This window comes from Cardiocondyla obscurior, linkage group LG03 (assembly GCF_019399895.1).
Source record: "Cardiocondyla obscurior isolate alpha-2009 linkage group LG03, Cobs3.1, whole genome shotgun sequence".
NCBI classification, from domain to species: domain Eukaryota; kingdom Metazoa; phylum Arthropoda; class Insecta; order Hymenoptera; family Formicidae; genus Cardiocondyla; species Cardiocondyla obscurior.
Genome location: NC_091866.1, coordinates 887,299 through 909,877, shown reverse-complemented (window position 1 = coordinate 909,877; position 22,579 = coordinate 887,299). Strand labels below are relative to the sequence as shown.

The 22,579-nt window shown below is 33.0% G+C and overlaps 6 protein-coding genes across 8 annotated transcripts; 4 read left to right on the top strand and 2 right to left on the bottom strand.

The window, feature by feature from the left end:
* Positions 1-1,806: 1,806 nt before the first annotated feature.
* LOC139101208 (acid phosphatase type 7) lies at positions 1,807-4,140 on the top strand. The gene is made up of 8 exons (XM_070654199.1): positions 1,807-1,963; positions 2,072-2,241; positions 2,328-2,522; positions 2,597-2,924; positions 3,004-3,186; positions 3,247-3,466; positions 3,535-3,729; positions 3,828-4,140. Exons 2-8 carry the CDS (start codon positions 2,142-2,144, stop codon positions 3,921-3,923), a joined length of 1,317 nt encoding a protein of 438 aa, XP_070510300.1. The 5' UTR covers positions 1,807-1,963; positions 2,072-2,141; the 3' UTR covers positions 3,924-4,140.
* Positions 4,141-4,710: 570 nt separating this feature from the next.
* On the bottom strand, positions 4,711-9,167 carry Akt (Akt kinase). The gene is made up of 7 exons (XM_070654194.1): positions 8,695-9,167; positions 8,075-8,345; positions 7,745-7,979; positions 7,416-7,613; positions 7,035-7,305; positions 6,717-6,953; positions 4,711-6,627 (listed from the first exon to the last, which is right to left on the bottom strand). Exons 1-7 carry the CDS (start codon positions 8,987-8,989, stop codon positions 6,287-6,289), a joined length of 1,848 nt encoding a protein of 615 aa, XP_070510295.1. The 5' UTR covers positions 8,990-9,167; the 3' UTR covers positions 4,711-6,286.
* Positions 9,168-9,356: 189 nt separating this feature from the next.
* Positions 9,357-11,552, top strand: Rpt4 (Regulatory particle triple-A ATPase 4). Its single transcript, XM_070654201.1, has 7 exons — positions 9,357-9,512; positions 9,673-9,752; positions 9,844-9,883; positions 10,074-10,210; positions 10,298-10,670; positions 10,751-11,014; positions 11,096-11,552. Exons 1-7 carry the CDS (start codon positions 9,416-9,418, stop codon positions 11,284-11,286), a joined length of 1,182 nt encoding a protein of 393 aa, XP_070510302.1. The 5' UTR covers positions 9,357-9,415; the 3' UTR covers positions 11,287-11,552.
* Wuho (tRNA (guanine-N(7)-)-methyltransferase non-catalytic subunit wuho) lies at positions 11,502-12,940 on the bottom strand. The gene has a single exon (XM_070654202.1). It carries the CDS (start codon positions 12,795-12,797, stop codon positions 11,637-11,639), a length of 1,161 nt encoding a protein of 386 aa, XP_070510303.1. The 5' UTR covers positions 12,798-12,940; the 3' UTR covers positions 11,502-11,636.
* Positions 12,941-13,043: 103 nt separating this feature from the next.
* Lnpk (zinc-ribbon metal-binding protein lunapark) lies at positions 13,044-17,787 on the top strand. Of its 2 annotated transcripts, XM_070654204.1 has the most exons (9): positions 13,044-13,452; positions 14,166-14,207; positions 14,316-14,503; positions 14,593-14,779; positions 14,912-14,923; positions 15,081-15,318; positions 15,419-15,580; positions 15,698-15,874; positions 16,002-17,787. In XM_070654204.1, the coding sequence occupies exons 1-9, from the start codon at positions 13,426-13,428 to the stop codon at positions 16,109-16,111; spliced, it is 1,143 nt and encodes a 380-aa protein (XP_070510305.1). In that variant the 5' UTR covers positions 13,044-13,425; the 3' UTR covers positions 16,112-17,787. The 2 variants fall into 2 exon arrangements, with proteins under 2 accessions (XP_070510305.1, XP_070510306.1); XM_070654205.1 differs by lacking the exon at positions 14,912-14,923 and having other exon boundaries at positions 13,047-13,452.
* A 391-nt stretch (positions 17,788-18,178) lies between these two features.
* On the top strand, positions 18,179-22,053 carry Arf79f (ADP-ribosylation factor 1). 2 transcript variants are annotated; one of them, XM_070654206.1, is made up of 5 exons: positions 18,179-18,320; positions 19,676-19,846; positions 20,087-20,196; positions 20,369-20,494; positions 20,569-22,053. In XM_070654206.1, the coding sequence occupies exons 2-5, from the start codon at positions 19,699-19,701 to the stop codon at positions 20,731-20,733; spliced, it is 549 nt and encodes a 182-aa protein (XP_070510307.1). In that variant the 5' UTR covers positions 18,179-18,320; positions 19,676-19,698; the 3' UTR covers positions 20,734-22,053. The 2 variants fall into 2 exon arrangements, with proteins under 2 accessions (XP_070510307.1, XP_070510308.1); XM_070654207.1 differs by having other exon boundaries at positions 18,246-18,677.
* Positions 22,054-22,579: the final 526 nt, after the last annotated feature.

The window sequence follows — 22,579 nt, the reverse complement described above, 5'->3', positions numbered from 1 at the left end:
AAGCTTTTATTTCAACGGTATCGCAAATTCAGTTATAATTGTTTAATAAACTCATGCTTGCAAATCTTGAAAAAATTCTACTTTTATCGCGAAAAAATTAATGAAGTATTTCTTACGTTAATTTTTTTTTTACGGTTTGCGATATATGTTTATTAATTAGTGTCGGTATTCGCCGAGTTGCAAAACAGTCCATACGCGATAATCCAACGTTCGAGTAATCTGAACTGTTTTCCAAGTCCACACGTATGCATTGAGAGCGTATTACATTTAATGAAATGAACACGCTTGCGTTTTCAAAGACAATCGCAAAATCACGATTTTTTCGGATTTTAATATACATAGAGCCTATTGCACATGTTTAATTGCCTACCAATTTTTAAATCTTTTTCTTGTATTAGAAATATTTTAATAATTTGAAAGTTTATTAATGCCAATTTTGGTTTAAATAAAATGTACTTATAATTCAAAAACTTTTTAAGAATTGGCATAATTTTACAAATAATAAAGCTCGTTTATGTTGAAAGAATTGTGAGATTTTCCTACAAATTTGCACGGATAAACGTGTGAAAAACCAAATGCAAGACGAGGAGAGAATTGCAAGACCAGTAAGACTAAGATAGAAGATCTTATTGTTAGTTCGGTAACTGTCTTTTCAGATTCTCTCTCCGCTTTCGCTGGCTTTCATCTTATGTAATTACATTATCGCGGTATCGCCGCGTGGAATCAACGTCGTCCTATTGTCTGCAATCGAGAGTAACGTTTAACTTCAAGTGCGGATTAATAGTAACCCTCAGGCAATCCTGAGACGAGTTCTCGAGTCGCGTTCTAGTTAAACAAATCTTACCACTGAGGCGAGAACTATTTTGGAAATTGAACGAGCCGCTCGTACCCAGTTCCGATTTAATTCCCAGTTAAATGAGGATCCTGCAACTGCAATGCATGCGATTGAATTCTCAGAACTGGTGACTGACTGCAAATCCGATTTACGATGAAACGAGTTTGTCACGTATTCTTTTTACAACGTACCTTTTTTGAGCGTATTTTCACGCACGACAAGCGTAGCCGGAATTTTCGCGAGGACGAATCCTGGCAAACAAAACTTTTTTATTGCACACCGCGCACGGGGAGATTTTATCGTAGACATATTTCCGAAAATTGTCACGCTCTATCTGAAACGAAAGATAATTCTGTTTACGACTCGTTTAAGTACGTTTTGTATTATCGTTAGCTTAGATGAGTTTTACCTTTCTATATATTTATTGGGACGGTCATAAATAGCAAAGTAACCTTCGTACGTGCATCAGAGCCATTTTAATATTCACAATTGTAACTTGCATTACCAACAGATAAGGTAGCGATCATTTTACCCAAGTGGTCGCCAAAGTTAAATATGTAACTAAATTAAATGTACTCTCTGTGGAAAATATTAGCGAAATTAAATATGAATTTCGAACATTATTTAAAAAATACAAACTTACAAAATTATAAACGCTTTAAACGCATTTTTGCGATATGATGACTGTTTCGCAACGTTATTGTTTCAATACAGTTGACCCACTTGAGATAAAAGTAATGATTTCTGATTACTATACTTTATTACGGCTCAGGCGCCAACTAAAAATATTTTCTCGAATTTAATTTTCTATGTTAAAACGAATAAATATTGAACACGAAAGCAGTTTTAACCGCAGTCAATCGTCGCGCGTTTTAGTATGAACGCTTGTCATTGGTCGGCTTTACCCGCGCTGCAAAAATGGCATCCATATCAATTGACCAATTGCTGACGTATAGCAAAAAAAAGAACTAGTTAGTGGAGGGAGGTTCTCTTACGTCAAACGACAACTACATTTTGTGATTCCGCGTTTATCGTAAACAACGTAACGTATTGCCTACATACGTACATTGTTTTTGACATTCAGCTGATTCGTTTCTGTTTGTCTCGGATGCCAATTGTCTGTGACATGTAAGTAGAGTAGAACTCATTGTATAACATTGTATAAATAGGTAAATACATTACAACAATAATATACAATTATTTTACAAACGTTAATTAATTCCTTCCTTTGTTTAGCTTCTGCTTCGTCATATCAGATTAGCAATTAATGTGTGTGATCTGATACTGTTTTTAATCTAAGGACAAGATGTTGTCATACATCACATTTTTAGTCTTATTTTTATTTTCTATTACATTTGCCAATGTAATACATTATCAACCAGAGGCTGTGCATCTTTCTTATGGTGGTAAGTTTTATAATATTGTGAACAATGTAATACTGTAAATCATACTTTATAAAATATGAATATGACACAGGAAAATTTTGTTTCAGATAACATTCATGATATTGTAGTCACTTGGTCCACAAAAAGCAATACAGATGAGTCAGTGGTAGAGTATGGTATAGGTGGATTGGTGTTACAAAGTAAAGGAAATTCCACTCTCTTTGTTGATGGTGGAAAGAGAAAAAAGAAACAGTACATTCATAGAGTATGGCTGAAGAATTTAACACCTAATAGCAAATATGGTAAAATATATTTTATAGTACTTATTTTTGCTACTAATTTTTTTAAATTAATATGTTAATAAATTTGTTGGTAGTATATCACTGTGGTAGCCGTTATGGGTGGTCAAATATATTTTACTTAAGGACTGCACCTGAGGATTCTACAGACTGGTCACCACAAATAGTTCTCTTTGGTGATATGGGAAATGAAAATGCACAGAGTTTATCACGGCTGCAAGAAGAGACGGAAAATGGTTTATATGACACTGCCATTCACGTCGGCGATTTTGCTTACGATATGAACACTCACAATGCACGCGTGGGAGATGAATTTATGCGGCAAATTGAATCGATTGCCGCTTATATACCATATATGACTGTACCCGGTAACCATGAAGAGAAATACAATTTTAGTAATTATAGGTGAACACTTTCGTCTTGTTACTGATATTATGTGCGAAGATTTAATTCTATTAATTAATTTTTTTTGTAAATATTTTAGAGCTCGATTTACTATGCCTGGTGATTCTGAAGGCATGTGGTACAGCTTTAATGTAGGTCCTATACATTTTGTAGCAATTGAAACCGAAGCTTATTATTTTATGAATTATGGTATAAAACAAATGATTAAGCAATATGAATGGTTGGATAAAGATTTAAAAGAAGCTAACAGACCTGAAGCAAGGTATGTTACTAATTCAACTATGATAAAACACGATAGTTAACAGAGAATTTATAATTACAGAGCTCAACGTCCTTGGATAGTAACGTTTGGACATAGACCAATGTATTGCAGCAATAAAAATGCGGACGATTGTACTAATCATGAAAGTCTCGTCAGAGTTGGAATACCATTTCTAAATTGGTTTGGGCTGGAAGATTTATTTTTCAAACATAAAGTAGATTTAGAAATTTGGGCACATGAACATAGTTACGAAAGGATGTGGCCCATGTATAATTTTCAAGTAAATAAATATTGTTGAATTTATGTTAAAGAAGATATTCACTAGTTAATAATAAAAATAATTTTTAGGTGTACAATGGCAGTTATGAAGAACCATATACAAATTACAAAGCACCTGTTCATATAATTACCGGGTCAGCTGGTTGTAAAGAAGGTCGGGAAAAATTTATTCCAAATTTGCCAGCATGGTCCGCATTTCATAGCTCAGATTATGGATACACAAGAATGAAAGCGTTTAATAAAACTCATTTGTACCTAGAACAGGTATGGCATAAATAAAATATAAATAATTTCTGAATGTTACTGTAAACAGTAATTATAAATATTGAAATCATAAAATAATCACTTTTGTTTAATAACAGATTTCCGATGATAAAAATGGTGCTATATTAGACAGGGTTTGGCTCATAAAAGAAAAACCCTTGCCACACTACGTAGAAGTTTCTTCTACAAATTAAGGATAAAAAATTAAATTTAATTAATGCCATATTACAAATCGAAACAATGAACAAAACATAGATTAGACGTTTATCAATCTATACTTTTATAGTAAATAAGAAATTTCTTTTACTTCGATTATGTATTATATGCATATTTATACGCTCGAAATGTATGCATGAACAATAAAATGTGATATTTATTATGAGCGAATAAAAAATTAGTAAATGCAAAAAACGTATAATATAATCCTTTAATTGTTAAAATATAAATATATGCATATATATATATATATATATATATATATATATATATATATATATATATATATATATATACACATACGCACACATATGCACATATATATGTATGTATATGTATAGTATTAGTGTATAAGATTTAATATTTCTATCTAGCTTTCATAATTAATTATTTAATGATACATAAAGATATATAACAAATAGCTTTGACTGTTTTTTTCTTTTTTTTTTTTTTTGAGAAAAAACATTCTTTCCAATTAAAAAAATTATTATAATTAGACATGTGTGAGTTTATTTAAATCTTAATGTGTCAAGTATTTTATTTCAGATAGAATTTATTTTCGTGCTTTTATGCTTCAAGTACTCCGTTTGCTCCAATTGTGGCTAATATATTTTCAACCTATGACTTTAATAATCTGTAAAATTTTTTATTTCTCAAATATTTATTTAGAAGTTTTAAATTAATAAATTATTCAAAAATGCAAATTTAATTATATAAATTAAATTAGTTTAGTCGTGTTAAGTAAAAACAGAATAACTTATACGATTATTCTATATATTTATATTTGCATTTAAATGTATCTACATTATTATTCGCATTAAGGAGTAATCGTTTGCTAGGCACTTTGTTCACGATTATGCACAAATTATTTTATACCGATACTATTAAAATCTAGCAACGATTTATTTTTATGATGAGACGAGCAATGAATAATTTATATATTTTATTATCACTATTAAAAATCTATTTTTACACAATTATTATGTCTAAAAACAATCTTCTGAAATTATTTTTAAAAATGCACATTTGCAAATAGGAAGTATAAAGTATAATAAAACACATACATACATACTTAAGCGTACGCGTACACGCACACATACTCGCACGCACATATATAATTTTCAAATATTTAGTATCGAAAATGTTAATTTGCAATCCAAAGATTTTCGAAATTCTCAAAATTTAAAGGTTTTTCTAAACCTGTTATACAGTGAAAATAAATAAGCTATATAGTATAATCTAACACAATTTATTTCATTTTTTAAGTCGTACTGGATAATCGGAATTGAATTTTTGCTAGTCACGAAGTTTTAATTTCGTGTTCTAATGATAAATATTTAAAACATCCAATTCCAGCAATGTAATGAAGAATTTAACTTCTAATCACTTTCTAGTGCATATACATCTATTATTAAATTAATACATCTTAAGTTGGCAAGCAGTGTAGGTAGAAAATATTTAAGCCACAAGTTTCTTTTAAATGATTTCCTTTTCTAATCGATCTCAAAAATAGTCAAACATCTTTCGAATAAGTGTTTCGAAGTCTGTACATTTGAAAATTTTCAAATACTTGCACATCTCTAATTATTAACAGTTGTACTGACATAATAATTTTCATAAGACTAAAAAAATAACCTCCAATTTATACAATAATTCAATTAAAGCTGATACTTTACTACATATTCTACTTTCATAATGGACAAACCATTTTCGTTGGCTTTTTGCCAGATGCAATTTTCTATTTTGGCATCTGCCGTAACAGTCATCTAGTGAATTAAAAAAAGATCAGGAACTGCTCTTCCATAAATAAGATAATAAACAATGACAATGAAGTTGGAAAGTGTCAAGTGCAGCATTTGTTAAACGCAAGATTATACTTACGATTACTGTACGTTCCTTGATGACAAGAAAATTATTCAATATTCACAATACGTGCCTCAAGGAGTTTAGTTAACTCGATTCAATTAAAAACGTAATTTAATCCCTGTCATATTCCTTCGAGTCTATATGCAAATAGTAATTATTATCTCGCTCTAGTCTTATAGTATACATTTTGCCATATACAATTTTAATGAATAATTATGTGTATAGGTGTAATATGCGCACGCACACTTATACGCATAAATCTAATTCTTTTGTCATTGGAGATATGTGAAAATCTCTTAAGATGCATAAAATAAGCATCATAAATAAAGATTATTCGACTGATCTGTCTATTAAGAAAATTTCAAGCTTAGTAGACAATCATCGGATACATACCGTTATTAAATTTTTTTGCTTGAGATTTTTCATGCATTAAACCACATCTCATTGTGTTAATTAAGCAAAACACTTGACACTGTCAGTGATTAATAGAAACAATGGAAGAAGTTGCTGCTGAATGACTTTCCTGGTATGAAAATTGAGGAAAATGTTCTTGTTCTTCTGCTATAGAATTTAAACCCCCTCCACTACCCAAACAGCCCTGATCCGGGGGTGTAAGTTCAACACTTTCGCCGGTAAATTCACTATCAAAATATCGAGTGTCAATATCTGAAGTCACTTGTGGCTTAAAGGGTGGAGGAATCTTCTTCTGGACAAGATCTGTCCAATTAATACACGAAAAAAATGCATGATTCATGATGTCTTTTGCATCATTAGGTCCTCCGCCTAATCTTCTACTTGGATCCTTTATTAATAAGCCTATAAAAATAACAGTTATTTTTATAAGACATTTTTTTTTTTCATGTTTAAGAAAATAAGTTCGCTATATAGTTTATTATAATACTTACCACCAAGCATATCTCTTGCTTCATTGCTAATCGTCCTAGGAAACCTTACTTCTTCCAATAAAATAAGCGTAAATAGTTTTTCATGATCTTTGTTATAAAAAGGTAATCGGCCACACATCATTTCATACATGACTACTCCCACACCCCACCAATCTACTGCTCGTCCATAATCGTTATCTTCAAGTACTTCTGGCGCCAAATATTCTGGTGTTCCACAAAATGTCTTGGTTGTTCGTCCTACGTTACATAATAAATATCATTATTAACTATTTAATATTTTATTAGTTTTAATTTATCGATTGATGTGATAATACAAACCATATGTAATGTCTTCTTTGCATAAACCAAAATCTGCAATTTTTATATGTCCGTCTTTATCCAAGAGGAGATTTTCCAATTTGAGATCACGGTATATAATACCTTGCGAGTGCAAGTAACCTAAGGCCGATATAATTTCTGCGCCATAAAATCGAGTACGATCTTCGCCAAATACACGTGATCGACTCAAATGGAAAAATAATTCTCCACCATTTACATATTCCATAACAAAACACAGCCTATCTGCCGTTTGAAAACTGTATTTCAAAGACTGAAAAAAAAATTAATATATTTATTAATCGTAATTTAATAAAATACCCATGTTTAATTCTATAAATTAGGAAATCGCAATTATATATATGTAAAATACGCTTTACATACAATTAAAAAAGGATGATTAGTAGTGCGTAGTACTCTATTTTCAGTAAGTGTGTGTGCCACTTCATCTTTACGGATGATAACTTCTTTTCTTAAAATTTTAATGGCGTATAAATGTCCTGTCGCCTTCTCTCTACAAAGAATTACTTTGCCGAACGTTCCTTTTCCCAAAACTTTTAAAAATTCGAAGTTTTCAAGTGTCTAAAAAAAATTAACGTATAAAATTATTTTTTAATAAATTAATAAATTAGTTTAGAAAAACTAATTTTTTTTTGTTCAAAGAAGACAAGATAATGCATTTAAATAATCAAACATGAGAGTTAATAACTTACTACTTTCTTTTTGCCAGTACTTTTACTACTTGAAGTTCCTTGAACACTAAATTTTGCTGATAATTCGTCAATGCTACCACCGTCCATATCAGCAGATACAACACCTAAGGAACTACAAGAGTCAGACCTAGCGCCTCCTGACAATTCCATCTCAACATCTTCTGAGGAAGAAGACTGTTGCATTTGTTGTTCTTGCTGCTGGTTTTCTTCATTTGCTAATCTATCTGCTACATATCTAAAAGAAAATGTGAGATATTAGATGAGCAAACACATGACAGTACAGCATTAAAAAAAAATTTTTAATTTAAAAGACTGCTGTTAAAGTCAAACCTGATTGCTGCTACCCAGTCTTCCCTTTCTTGCTCAGTTTCTACATGAAATGTCCTTTCAATTACAGTTGTCCACTGGAGGCCTCTAATAACGAATGTATAAGGCTTAGGTCTGTCCACTGACATTATTTGGCACCCACGTACTGTAAAATTATTTAATGGCTGGGATGTTTGTGTAGCCATTTGTGGATCAGGTTTTGCCTTGTATCCAACTAGTGTACCATCATCCCTCAAGACAAAATATCTGGATCTCCAATTTTTTATGTGCTCACCTGCAACATTACTTATATTAGTTTTGTACATGTAAATATTTAACTATAAAGTATCTAATTTAAAAAATAAACTTCCACAAATTTAAAAACATAAAAAAATCTTTCTCCTTAACAAATTACTGCTCGGATTTTATCTACAGAGCAATCATACGATTTTCAATTAATACATTTAACATAATTAAAAAGAGAAAAAAATAATACTCCGAATGTGCTCGGTAGGGTTTCAAAATTCGGTGTCATCATTCTTTTCCATTAATAACGGGAAGCGATACAAATCCAGCCAGCGCGTGGCAGTCGCAGCAAGCGACTGCGGTAAACATTACACGAAATGTAATACTGTGGCAGGTACCGCGTTTTTGGAGCCATCCCTCTTTGACGATACGTTGACCGCCGCTGACACCGCTACCGCTGAAGGTGCCGAAGCCACCACTGCCGCTGCCGCTACCGCTGCCGCCGCCGCCGCCGCCGCCACCACTGCCGCCGCCGCCACCGCCGCCGCCGCCGCCGCTGCCGCTGCCGCTGACGCCGCCTGTGCCGCCGCCGCCGCCGCCGCCTGTGCCGCCGCTACCGCTGCCGCTGCCGCTGCCGCCGCCACCGCCGCCGCCACCGGACGCTACGATGTTCATCGCTGCGTCCCCCATCATTCTCTCGACAACACGAACTTACAGATATCCCGACGACGCTCCGCGTTTCGTCCTGCGTCGGGAATCACACAAAAATCGCGATCACGCAGTAGCGGGAGTGGTACGCATATGTAAACTTGAGTAATCATAGATACGCGTGCGGCAAATGATGCATATGTACACACTGCTCGTCGACGTGATCACGCTGAACTGAGATACGTCAGAAGCGGCGCAACGATCGCCCCGTGCCTCAGGTCGCGTCCACACGCCGCAGCCGCGGGGTCAAAACGATCCGCGCGCTGTAACCGGCCAAATGTGATTTTTCGCCCCAATTGGCTCATTCCGCAACTCGGTGACATTACTGACACGTAGTACGTCCACGCTTGCGACTTGCCTATCTACCACAAGGATTCAGCCGATGACAGTTAGACAGCAAAATAAGTAAGAATGGCGGTCACCATGGACTCCGTGAGAGAAAAAGCCCTTCAAGATTACCGAAAGAAACTTTTGGAACATAAGGAAGTCGAGTCACGTCTGAAAGAAAGTAAGATACCTTCGTCAGTAATGTAAATTTAATGCGTGGAGGTTTTTTTTACAAAGCATATATGTATCAAAAATGTCTAACCTCTTACACTTCTTTCATTAATTTCACAGCGTATTAATAAATTAATTTGCAATAAATATGAAGTATTTTTTTTTAATAGTGAGAGAGCACCTTAAGGACTTGACTAAGCAATACGACAAGTCGGAAAATGATTTAAAAGCCTTGCAAAGTGTTGGACAGGTATTGTTATTAAATAATAATTAATAATTAATAATTAATAATTTGTATATTTAATATTTTACGAGATATTTTATGTAGATATTTTTTTTAGATTGTAGGAGAAGTACTGAAACAACTTACAGAAGAAAAATGTAAGTAATCTTTTTTTTTTTTTTTTATACACTTAACATCTTACCTTTATATTGTTATGTTTATCCTCAAAGTTATGCACTCTCACATTCACTCTTGCACTTTGGCATGTTGCATGCATACACATGTTTATCTAATTTTAAAAGTGATTAAAAATTGAACATTTTATTATTGAAGATTTTATTTGTTTAGTTATAGTAAAGGCAACAAATGGACCTCGTTATGTAGTTGGATGTCGCCGCCAATTGGATAAAAATAAATTAAAATCCGGAACCAGGGTTGCCTTGGATATGACAACTCTTACTATCATGCGCTATTTACCGCGTGAGGTGAGAGAATTTTTTAATCAATTTAAAAAAAAATATTTAAAAAGATCGTTCTCGATTTATATAAAAAAATTTTTTGTTGGTTTTTAGGTTGATCCATTAGTTTACAACATGTCCCATGAAGATCCTGGCGTTGTAACATATTCTGCAATTGGTGGTTTGAGCGAACAGATACGCGAATTACGCGAAGTTATAGAATTGCCTTTATTAAATCCTGAATTATTTCAAAGAGTTGGCATTACTCCTCCTAAAGGATGCTTGTTGTATGGTCCACCTGGTACCGGAAAAACTTTACTGGCAAGAGCTGTTGCCAGTCAGTTAGACGCTAATTTCTTGAAAGTTGTCTCGAGCGCTATCGTTGATAAATATATTGGCGAATCGGCTAGATTGATTAGAGAAATGTTTAATTACGCTCGTGACCATCAGCCTTGCATTATATTTATGGATGAAATCGATGCTATTGGTGAGTATACAATTTTTATAAATAAAATATATGCACATGTGTATTAATATGTAAGTGTATACATGTATTTATATACGTAGGTGGCCGCAGATTTTCGGAAGGAACAAGTGCTGATCGTGAAATCCAAAGAACCTTGATGGAGTTGTTGAATCAGATGGATGGATTTGATTCTCTGGGTCAAGTTAAAATGATAATGGCTACAAATCGACCCGATACCTTAGACCCCGCGTTACTACGGCCAGGAAGACTGGATAGAAAAATAGAAATACCTCTACCTAATGAGCAAGCTCGTTTAGAAATTTTAAAGATACATGCCTTGCCAATTGCCAAACATGGTGAAATCGGTAAAAAAAATTTTTACTTTATTATTCTACATTTTTAATATTTTATTTTATAATATCGCATAAATATTCGTGCAAATATAGATTATGAAGCAGTTGTGAAACTTTCGGATGGATTCAATGGAGCCGATTTGAGAAACGTGTGCACAGAAGCCGGCCTGTTTGCAATACGATTAGAAAGAGAATATGTAATACAAGAAGATTTTATGAAAGCCGTCAGAAAAGTTTCTGATAATAAGAAACTCGAATCTAAACTAGACTATAAACCTGTGTAATTTAACATAATATTATCGATCAATGATTATTTTATATTTCAAAAATAATATTAAATGTCTTCATTTTTGTATGATTCAAGTTGAATCATCTAACATTTCTTTATTTTACAATTTTTATTTTCTATAATAAAAAGTATTTATGTAAAAATTTATTTGACATTAACATTAGTAAATTTGTATTATACAATTAATAATATTCATACAACTTAAAATAATTATTGTATCATAAATAAAAACCTTTATTTTTTTTTTTGATTTTATCCAGATTGATTTTTTTATTGTAAATTATTTATTTGTGTGTATTGCAAAATTCTAAAAACTGTTTTACTCACAACATTTGATATTATAACCTACTCTGTATTGCCTGCAAGACAAATCTTCTTACTTTCTTGATACTCTTGTACCTTGTCATATTTCCTTTTATATAAAATTGGAAACAAATTTTGTTTACCAATAGTGTTTTTTAATATTTTCCAAGAAGTATTAAGATGCTCAATTGTGAAACTCAGAGTATCATGAGACACAAATTTATCATTTTTAAATTTATATATTTGGAATCCTATATCTGATAATACCCATAAATCTTGTTTGCATAAAAGACAATCTATAGGTTCAGATTCAGTAACTATGGATTCTAAGTAATTTGCTTTTACAGTGTCATTATCATTGCTAATTTTATAAATTAATAACATCTTGCTATTATAGAAAATTAGTACAATTAAAGATTCTGCTTTATTAAGGTAGCTTACTCTGAGATATTTAACAGGCAGTATATCTACAGATTCATCATAATGACAGTCATGAAGGTCTTGATTGAACTTTTCTACATCACATTTGGGTAACTTATCACTAAAATTTACAGATAAAAGTTCAAGTCCATGTTTATAGTCCCATAGTTTAAAAACTCCATCACCACCACATGATACCAAAATTCTTCTGTCATGAGGTAACTCTGAGATATTTGTAACAAATTTTGTATGTCCCAGACAGTAAGATAAAATGTTGTAGCAATTTGGAAACATGGAGACCCTTATTTTTTCGTCTCTGTCGGTTGTTAAGATATATTTCATGTCCTGTGTGACCAATATGTCAAGAAGCATAGACAGGTGACCCAAGAGCAAGGTCCCAGACTCTGTGGGACAACTAGTAGAGAACAGGTAGGCATCTCCCGCTTTATCAGCTATTACTACGTCATTATTCGGCGAGAATCTTACTCTACTTGCAGCTCTAACGAGCGTTCGATTTGACAGTAACCTAAACCCCTTTGTCTCGTACAAGCACAGCTGTTTACGATTCGTGCACACCGCGAAGTACTTCCCATCCTCCGAGAATGTCAGAGACGTTATCATGTGATAAGCCTCAATGTCCACATTGTTGTGCACGTCCACCTTCTTCTCAGACTTCAAATCGGGAAGAACTATTACAGTCTCGTTGCCATTGTCGATATTGTGTATTATCACACGCTCGTTGTTGCACACAGCGACGTACGATCCGTCCACGCAAAAGCTCATATCTGTAATTCGTTCAAAGAACGGAAAGAAATTTCAAACGAGCATCGCCAGCACGTGGTACCTAATCTAATCTCACTCAGATCTCGACAAAAATTTGCTTCGCGAGCTCGCCGATTCCCTGCGAGGTGGCTCGACAGTCACCGTCGTGTGTTCTATCGCGTATGTTTCTGAACGCACGGCTCCGTTTCGGACTTATTCGGACCCGCGGAGTCACGCACTGGCACATACACGAGTGCAGTCTCGCGATCGCGACTGTTTGCGAACCATTCCGGAGTTTGAAGTGCAAATACGTTGTGTTGACGAGTGACGGCTGACAGCTGGAGCAGGATTCTGCGCCTTTTCCTCCCCTATTTCCGCCGTGTGGAACATGAGAGCGATCGGACGCAGGACGGCGCACCGGACCCCGTAGACGATTCGGAACTATTAATACCGAGACGGGGCATTACGACGGAGGCGGGGATTTAAATTTGGATCGTAACGACCGGCGTCTCACCGGGCGTGAGGAGCAGGACGAAGACTATTTTAAACCGATTGGGAAACGTTTTTATGTTGGTTTTGGTGGGCTCGCGATCGACGCCAACATAGAGCTCTCTTCGCGTGGCCCTCCGTCTTCGTTATCGTCGTTAATATGGGGTTAATACTATCCAGATTTCAGGTGAGCTCGCTATTGTTGAGGTTACTAGCGTGCGCGTCCATACGTTATTAATTAAACGATCTCCGAAAGATATTTCCAAATGTTACTCGCAGCCCTATTTATAACTGCGTTTGAACGATGACAAAGTCGCGTAATTATAGACGATTAGTCTTAGCATGAAGCGGCAACTTTAGCCTCTCTCCCCTTTTTTTTTTAACGTTATGAAATTCCGCACGATGATTGTATTATTTCCTTTTAAAGAAGTCCCTTGTATTCGTAAAAATCCTTGGGTTTCTGTCGCGCGGTCTGATTTCTCGGTCGCCTTCTCCCCCCATTGCCATGAGTACACAAAAACGGCCGATAAATGTATTCAACAGAGAAATCGCGCGACTCGAACATTAACATTCAATGACAACTCAATTCTAATTTGATTGCGTCGCCGAGAATTATGCATGAACGAGAGGCGATGTATTACCTCGTAATTATGAAATCGAATTTAGTTTAGTTTTCATGCACGCTTGTTCATTATTTAATTTCTGTCTTGGAAAAAAAATATAAGTCATGTTACAACTTGCAAAGTCTTTAAGTACAAAATATGAAAGAAATATATGTTATAAGTTTTATTTTCTTAATTTTTATTTATGCTGTGTTATTTATCTTTTATTTTTATTTCATATTTTTGTAATATTTGATAAAGTTTATATTGTAATATATGTAAAATCATTGATTTTCAGAAGAAAAAGACAACTATTGAAGTTTTAGAAACTCTAGATGCAGTGAGTATTCCTTCATTCTATCAATTCCTTCTTTATCTCTTTTCTTTCTTTCCACCTTAATATATAATATTGCATAACTTCCTGTGTTTTGTTTCTTTTTTTTTATAGCAAATCAAAGATATCCAACAATATGGACAAACTACAGAGCAGAGACACAAAAAGATAGTGGGAACTATTATAATATATGGAGTTTTTCTTTATATTATGATAGCATTCATCTTTTATTTTTGCTTTTTTCCTGCTTCATTGTATGATCAGCTTTTTTATATAATACCATTGTTGCTCTTTCCAATTTTGTAAGTATACAGATATAAAGAGAGTATTGATTACAATTACACAGTATTTTTTTTTATAGACAATGTGATTAAATACATTTTTTTTACAGAATACTTTTAATTAAGAAAATGGTTTCATGGTATTATAATCGTAAAATTACTCGTAATCGAGAAAAACTGTCCACAATTGTAGCAGAGAAAAAAAAGATATTGAATGAAGTCACTGAGACAGAGACATATAAGAAAGCAAAAGAGATATTATTAAAATTTGCGCCAGACGAGTTAGTCATGTCACCTGTAAGTAAATTAATTTTGCTATTACTTAAAAACATATTTTATATTTTATTTTTTTTATGTTATTTGTTTTTTATTAGTTTAATTTATTTCTTATTAGTTTATATTTATTAGATTTTTTTTTTTTCTTTGCAGTTAACTCCAAAGGTTTGTACTTCAGAATTCACAATGCTTACGAGTATATGCAAAAGAATAGCAAAAGTAAAATATATATAAAAAGCAATTTATTTTTGAAAAATTAAATTATATATTAATATTATTTAATATATTAATATTAAATTATAATTAATAATTCTATTTTTAGCTTCCTCAAAGAATAGCACCATCTGATATTTCTCGGCGTATCACGCCACAGGCTGTAATATCTCCTTTGCCTAGCGAGTTAAGAAGAAGAATTGTACCAATTCAAAATCAACCACAAAATACACAAACTGGAGTATCTACTTCTGGTCAAATGAATACACCTGTTATTAGATCGATTAATCAACCTTCAAATACTCCTTTCCAGCCTAGAATAATGAATCCTGCAGCTGTAGGTTTTCGTAAGTAATACCATTCACATAAATCCTATACATGTTCTATGACATGCTATATGTAAATTAATTAAATAGACATAATTAACGATCGAATATATAACTTTAGGATCACCATTACCGCGACCTGTATTACCGCAACAAAGAACGGCGATTGATCGCTTAGTTGATTATTTAGTTGGTGATGGTCCTTCCAATCGCTACGCTTTAATTTGTCGACAGTGTGAGTCACACAATGGAATGGCACTAAAAGAAGAGTTCGAATATTTTGGTGAATAAGATATTTCTTTTTTTCAAAAAGATTTTTTTGTAAAATATATTTTTACAAGAGTAAAAAGAAAAGAAGTAAATAGATAATTTTACTTAATACGTATGTACTTTTTTATAGCATTTAGATGTTGCTACTGCGGTTTTTTTAATCCTGCAAGAAAACAAAAACCTTCTGCTCCAAAATTAGAGTTCGACAATCCTGGCATAGTTTTAAATGCATCTGAAATTGATCATAAGGAAGATGAAGAGACCGTAAAACTGAATGAATTGGAAATAAACACACAATCAGATACAGGTTTTTTACTTTTATATAAAACAATTTTATAATCTTTATTTTAATCGATTAATTGTTAATATTTTTATTCTGTACGAGTAATTAATTTTAACATAGATATTGATGCAACTTTTTGTTATATTTTCAGATTCAGATATCGAAGTAGTAGAAAGACCAGGTGAAATATCCGACACGTCCCCTGAATCAGAAACTAAGGAATTGTTAGATGAAAATGAATCTGAGAAAATAGAATCATAGCATTCACGACTTTTCTATTTAAATAAGTAGCTTAAGGGCAAAAAAGGATGTTTGTTAATCAGAATTGCAAGTAAGTCTAAAATTTGATAAAAATAAAGAATTAAGCAAAACGTAAGTGAAATATCATAAATTATAAAATATGTTGACTTTCTTAACGTAATAATGAAGAAAACTAGAATTTTTTTTTAATTATACAAGATATCCTATAGTAAACAGATACTTTTTTGCAAGTAAATGGAACTTATCGAGACAAGAAGAAAAGTCCTATGTTATACGCTCGCCTTACTGCTAATTGGTAGCCTAATCTATGCATCGAGTAAATTACGCTGTGAGATACGAGCAGTGATGTGCTGCCCAAAAGTATTAATATTTTTTTAATTTATATCGTCTATTATCGCGAAAAATGTAAAACGGCACAGAACTTTTCTTGTCTCGATAAGTTCTACCTACTCCCGAAAACGTGTCCGTATACTATGAAATACTCTGTATATTAGTTGAAACATCGCTACTTAATAGAAATTGTTGCTTAATTTAGAAATAACAAATATATGATTGCTGGTACGTAATATTTATAAATTTTTCTTATTTAAATATTGATTATATAGCACTTGTAGAAAATATATGAAGAGAGATCCTACGCTTATGATTATAAACGATGATTATCATTCCAAATCTTTATTTGCGTAGAGCATTAGCGTTATCAAATGCAAAAAGGCTGAAGTAAGAGCAAGAAATCATTAGTCTAATTCTTTTTAAATGTTACGTAGATATTTTTTAAAAATATTTATATATTACGACATTGATATAAAATTATAAATTTCGTTTTTGTATAATACTTTTTGAGGCACAATTTAATCAATTGCAACACAATATTTGAACGTTGTATGTACGCATGCGAAAAAGTTCACGTTGCACATTAATTAATAATTATTTTTTTATAAGACTGCCTATATTATCTGTAAATCATTGTTCGTAGGCCGATAAATTTTTTTGAAAAGTTTTATTGCTCTTTCGTATATCTTAAGTTCAGCCAGTCATATTTTTTAACCGAATATTGTCATAATTGCAAATATCGCTTTACTAAACAAAAAATAAATTTATGCGTTTTATTGTATTAATTATTTAATTGGTAGTTTAGATATAAGACTACTAAATAACATAAGTTTTTGTCATGCGAATTTTTTAAAGAAAGAACGAAAGGATGCATTTTATAACAGCATTATTTTTTTGTATAGGAAATTATTTAACAAGTACGTTTTATTTCTGAGGACTGTTTTCGACTTATTGTGGTTTAATCTGCGATTTTTTTTTTTTACTTTGGTTTTATCAAAATGTAATTTTATTGTAAGTCGAGGATCGTCTGAAAATTAAGTAGTATCCTAAAAACAAAAAATCGGAGAAAACAAAAAATCGCTTTGTATTATACTACTTATAAATAATTATACACTTTACTGTGATTCTAGATAGGCTTATTATTATTATATCAGCTTGAAATCGATCTTTACGTATCTGTGAATTGTAAACTATAAATGTGATTATTTCTCATTATATTATACCTTTTTTTTTTTTTTCTAAATGATGAATTTTGCTGTCATTTTAGTGTGATAACTTTTATATGTAAAAAAGATTGTCGAAATTTTTGAAAAATTCTTGGTATAATACAATTTTAAACAAAATTTATTTTATTTTATTTCATCAATCCTTTAGACATGTATTTTGTCAATACGTGGAATAACAATTATTATGGTAAATACGTAAAATAATGTCTTTACCTTAGATTTTCTTTAAACTTTTGGTAACTCCTTTTCTTTTTCATTTCAATAAAAAATTTTTTTTATGTTGATAAGTTAAAAAATGTTAAATTTATCACTTAGCAATCCACATAAAGCAATTAAACAGTTTAAATAACTAATTTTTTTTTGTCTATCTAAAACTCCCGCGGTTTATAATACACCCGCGTTATTCTTTGGACGTGAAATCTCTAGACGTAAAATCAACCGAGGCGCCAGCTCGAGGAATAATTGCGTACCGCGGTTAATTTCCACTTTCACGTGACCGTCGCTGAACCAATCGCGGTGGTTCGGTGACCCTATACGTGGCATAAGGTACGAATCCTTTCCACGTCCGCCATTTTGACATACGGTACTTTTCGAGAGTGTTGGTTTTATGTTTTATCGTTTCTCGTGAAAATAATCTTTTTTACTGAAACGTAAGTAACGCAAGTGGCGTACATGTGCAACGTGCTGCCGGCGGAGAGCTCGATAGTAAGAGCGAGCCTCTGGCTGGCGAATCTTTGAGCGGGAAATCCTTGGCAACTCGCTGGGGAGTAGGTCGAAGGTGACAGGCAACCGGGTGTACGCAGTGGCTTCGTGAACCGCATTCTTCTCCTGCATCCACCGCCCTGTCCTCGCTCTTCCTTATCCCGCTCCTACGCCCCCACCGTCCCGTCGCTCTCGCGCGGATTACTCTCACCCCATCGCTGGCCTCCTATCAAACAGTAAACCAACACCCCTTAGAGCCGCATAGCCGCCGTCGGTGAAGCAAGCCTATAGCAATCTCCCTCAGGGTATGCTCGTCCGACAATCGTAGCGATTTTATTGCGAATTGGAATCAATAGCGGACATCGCGAGCGAGCGGTTCGCCCGTCGTGCGTGCGTCGTGCGTACGTACACGCGTACACGCGTGCATGCGTCACCGCGACCTTTTCTCTCTACTTTCGGCAAAAAGTGCGTGATCTGTTCCAGCGATCGAATCTGCGATTTCCGTTGCGTCAAAGTTAATTTTTTTTTCGATCGCTTTGCTTCGCGAGTGCTTTTTGATGCGATCAGGTTAGAACCTCCCTTCTGTCGAGTCCCGTCGTGAACGCCGCACGATCGGGATTATATACTGTATTATACGATATCGTGCACGAGCAAAAGAGAAAGAGAACGTTGTGCATCTACGTTATCACGATATGAGACCGCGTTTTTGAGAAACGTGCCCTCGTCCGAACTCTTAGTTCGTCCGCGTGCAAATCGCGCTTCTCCAGCTCTTCTTTAAAGAGTTTTCCCCTTAAATTTACTGTGATCTTGATTTTGTACCCAAGGGATAGAAGGAGCTAAACTTTACATCTTTATATACTACATACATTTGTCGAATAGTAGTTATATATGTGTGCAAATAGTATCTTTTTATGTTACACACTTGCCATTCAAATAATGTTGCATTTGTTTAAACACGTAAACTTAATTTTTTATATTTTGAAAAATGCTGGACTTTATACCAAATGGGATATTCGTTTTTCTGTATAGTATACATATGTAAAGTTATATAATTTAATAGGTGGCATCCTTTCAATACTTCATATAACTTGATCTTAAAAATAAATGTGCATAAACATATGTCAAGTTTGAAATCAATCTATATGTATATATATAAAATATAATATAGTGCATAAAATGATACTTATTTCAAACAATATTGTATATTTTATGAGACTTGTGCAATCATTTCTTATTATACTGTAATTTAATGAATATTATATTCTATGCATGTGTATGTATATATTTGTACAATTGTGTTTAGGTCCTGACATACTAGAACCAACCATGGGGAATATGTTTGCAACATTATTCAAAGGTCTCTTTGGTAAAAAGGAAATGAGGATTTTGATGGTGGGTCTTGATGCAGCTGGTAAAACCACAATTCTGTACAAATTAAAATTAGGGGAAATTGTCACTACAATTCCCACTATAGGTAAATACATGTAACTTTTTTTTATAAGTATGCATCGTTATAAATAACAATGCCAAAACTTTGTAATTCTGGATATTGATTTATAACTATAAAAAATAAAAAAAAGCCAATCAATATTGGCTTAAATATAATATTTAACAAAATTTTATACATCTCATTTACATCTACAACAATTGTAATTATAATAATTGATATATATGTAAAAAATCGTAATATTACACATGTAAATTTGTATTTTAGGTTTCAATGTAGAAACAGTTGAGTATAAAAATATAAGTTTTACTGTATGGGATGTTGGTGGCCAAGACAAAATAAGACCTCTATGGCGGCATTATTTTCAGAATACACAAGTACGTACTTTACTAATTAGAAGTTAATTACTACGGCCTGTGAATAATTAAAATGTGTTATTAGAATAATAATTTTATTTTTTTTGAATTTAATTTAAATTATGTAAATACTACTTTCATCATTATGTGAATTTCTTTCATTGTTTTAACTGCTTATTTTTTGTTTATACAGGGGTTAATATTTGTCGTTGATAGTAATGATAGGGAACGTATCGGTGAAGCGCGAGAAGAGTTGATGAGAATGCTGGCAGAAGACGAACTTAGAGATGCGGTACTCCTTATATTTGCCAACAAGCAAGTGAGTAATTTTTTTATCAAATTGGTATAATCGTGTTTTAAGGAAGGCATTATATTAAATGAATAATATTTTAGGATCTGCCAAATGCAATGAATGCAGCAGAGATTACAGATAAATTGGGATTGCATTCTCTACGTAATCGCAATTGGTACATCCAGGCAACGTGTGCCACAAGTGGAGATGGACTTTACGAGGGCCTCGATTGGCTTTCCAATCAGCTGAAAAATGCCAACCGTTAATTGAAAAATTACTCTGTCAACATTCAGTTGCTATTAACATCATACAAAAAACAGCTATACACCTCCTCCCCCCCTCTGCTATGAATGGATAACATAAGAAACAAACGAAATACAAAACGTCGCAAAGTTTCTGATCTTAAGAGGAAATGTAGAAGGAGAATTGTTCCTGGGAGTTGTCTCTGTGTCAGTAGGTTTTTTTTTGAGGGGGGAGAGGAGCGAGGAAGCAGGCCGCTAGGCACACGATCGAATGGCCACATCGGACTATTGCCTTGCGCAACTTATTATAATTATTATTATTATATTAGCATTATATAGTTACACTTTTTACACAGAGATGCCACAAAAATGTGGAAAACTTGGAAGTAATTATATTAAAGTACCTAACTCTAAAACATATGATACACATTGATTAATGAGTAATTTAAATGATACCTCTTCGAAATGAGAAAATGTTTAACAACACACACGAGAAAAGGAAAAAGGTTTAGTACCCACCAGTGTTGCCAGTTTTGAATGCGTTGGACATACCGATTATCATAATGTAGCTGCATATTGTACATTACATTATATAAATATGATAAAAATGTGATCGATAGAAAAAAGAGAGAGAGAGAGAGAAAGAAAGAGAGAAAGAGAGAATGTTGCTCTGTCCATTACATTTTCAAAAGTTGCTCTCGCTTCGGCCCCGTGCGATTTATAATGAAAATGCAAACTGTAATTGCAGCGGACGATACAATGACTTGTCGTTTTCTAGTTACAAAGGTTACTTTTTATTTTTTTAAGTTTTCGGCGATAAAAAAAAAAAAAAACTTTGGTAAACAGAAGGTATGGATAATTTTTTTGCTAGTTGGTCCTGACAGGTGTACATCTATTTCTCTCACCTGCCCTACCTTCAAACTTGGAGTTATCTAAACATGTACGTCTTGCTGTAAAAAGGAGGAGAAGCGGTTTATTTATTACATTTCAATAAAATACATTAGACTATGCCCTTGACATTCCGAAATTGTGCAGTAAACGTAACGAAAAACTCGGAGATTTGATAAAAATTTTAAAAGCTATCAGCGAAAACTCAAGCCTCAGAAAGTTGATAAATTTGTAAACTTTTGCTATTGTGGCGTTACACGTCAGCTATTTCGATTCTTCGATTTGCGGTCGTTCTTCGATGTTCCGACGTTTTTCCTATCTTTGAAATACATTGTTTTTACGATATACTCCTTCCTTTAATTTTTCATTGAATCGCCTTTTCGTCATATACGAAAATTCGTATAATTATGTATGAATGTTTAAACAATTTGTGAAATATATTGTAATTGTGCTTTATATACTTAGTCTATGCATTATTCGCCATCGGGTACACGGTTTCTTTGTTTTATTTCAATTATACAATTTAGAATTAATTAGCTTTACTGAAGAATCTAAATCGAGATTTCTTTACTTTACTTTGTAATGTAATGAAGAGCGCTCATCTTTCTAATTAATTATATTTATTTTTACATTGAATTCTCTTAGTGTAAGTGCTTATGTTTAGACTCCAAAAATTTATTGTGCGAATATATGTTTTAGAGTAGGTACAATTTGTTTATAATATTGATTTGAAATTGAGATACTTTTAATATCCAATGAAGACAAATAATATTACTTAGTGTTGATTAAATTAGAAGAGGCATTTACTTTTTTATATTGCATTAATTTGCATTACTTATCAACATTGCGCAATATATTTTTTCATTTAATTGAACAATATTTATAGACAATCTTAATAGAAATATTTATAATAAATGTAGATTTTTTTTTTATTTAAATTGTCTTACGAAGGAAGTTAAGATTTTCGTTTAGCAGTCATCTT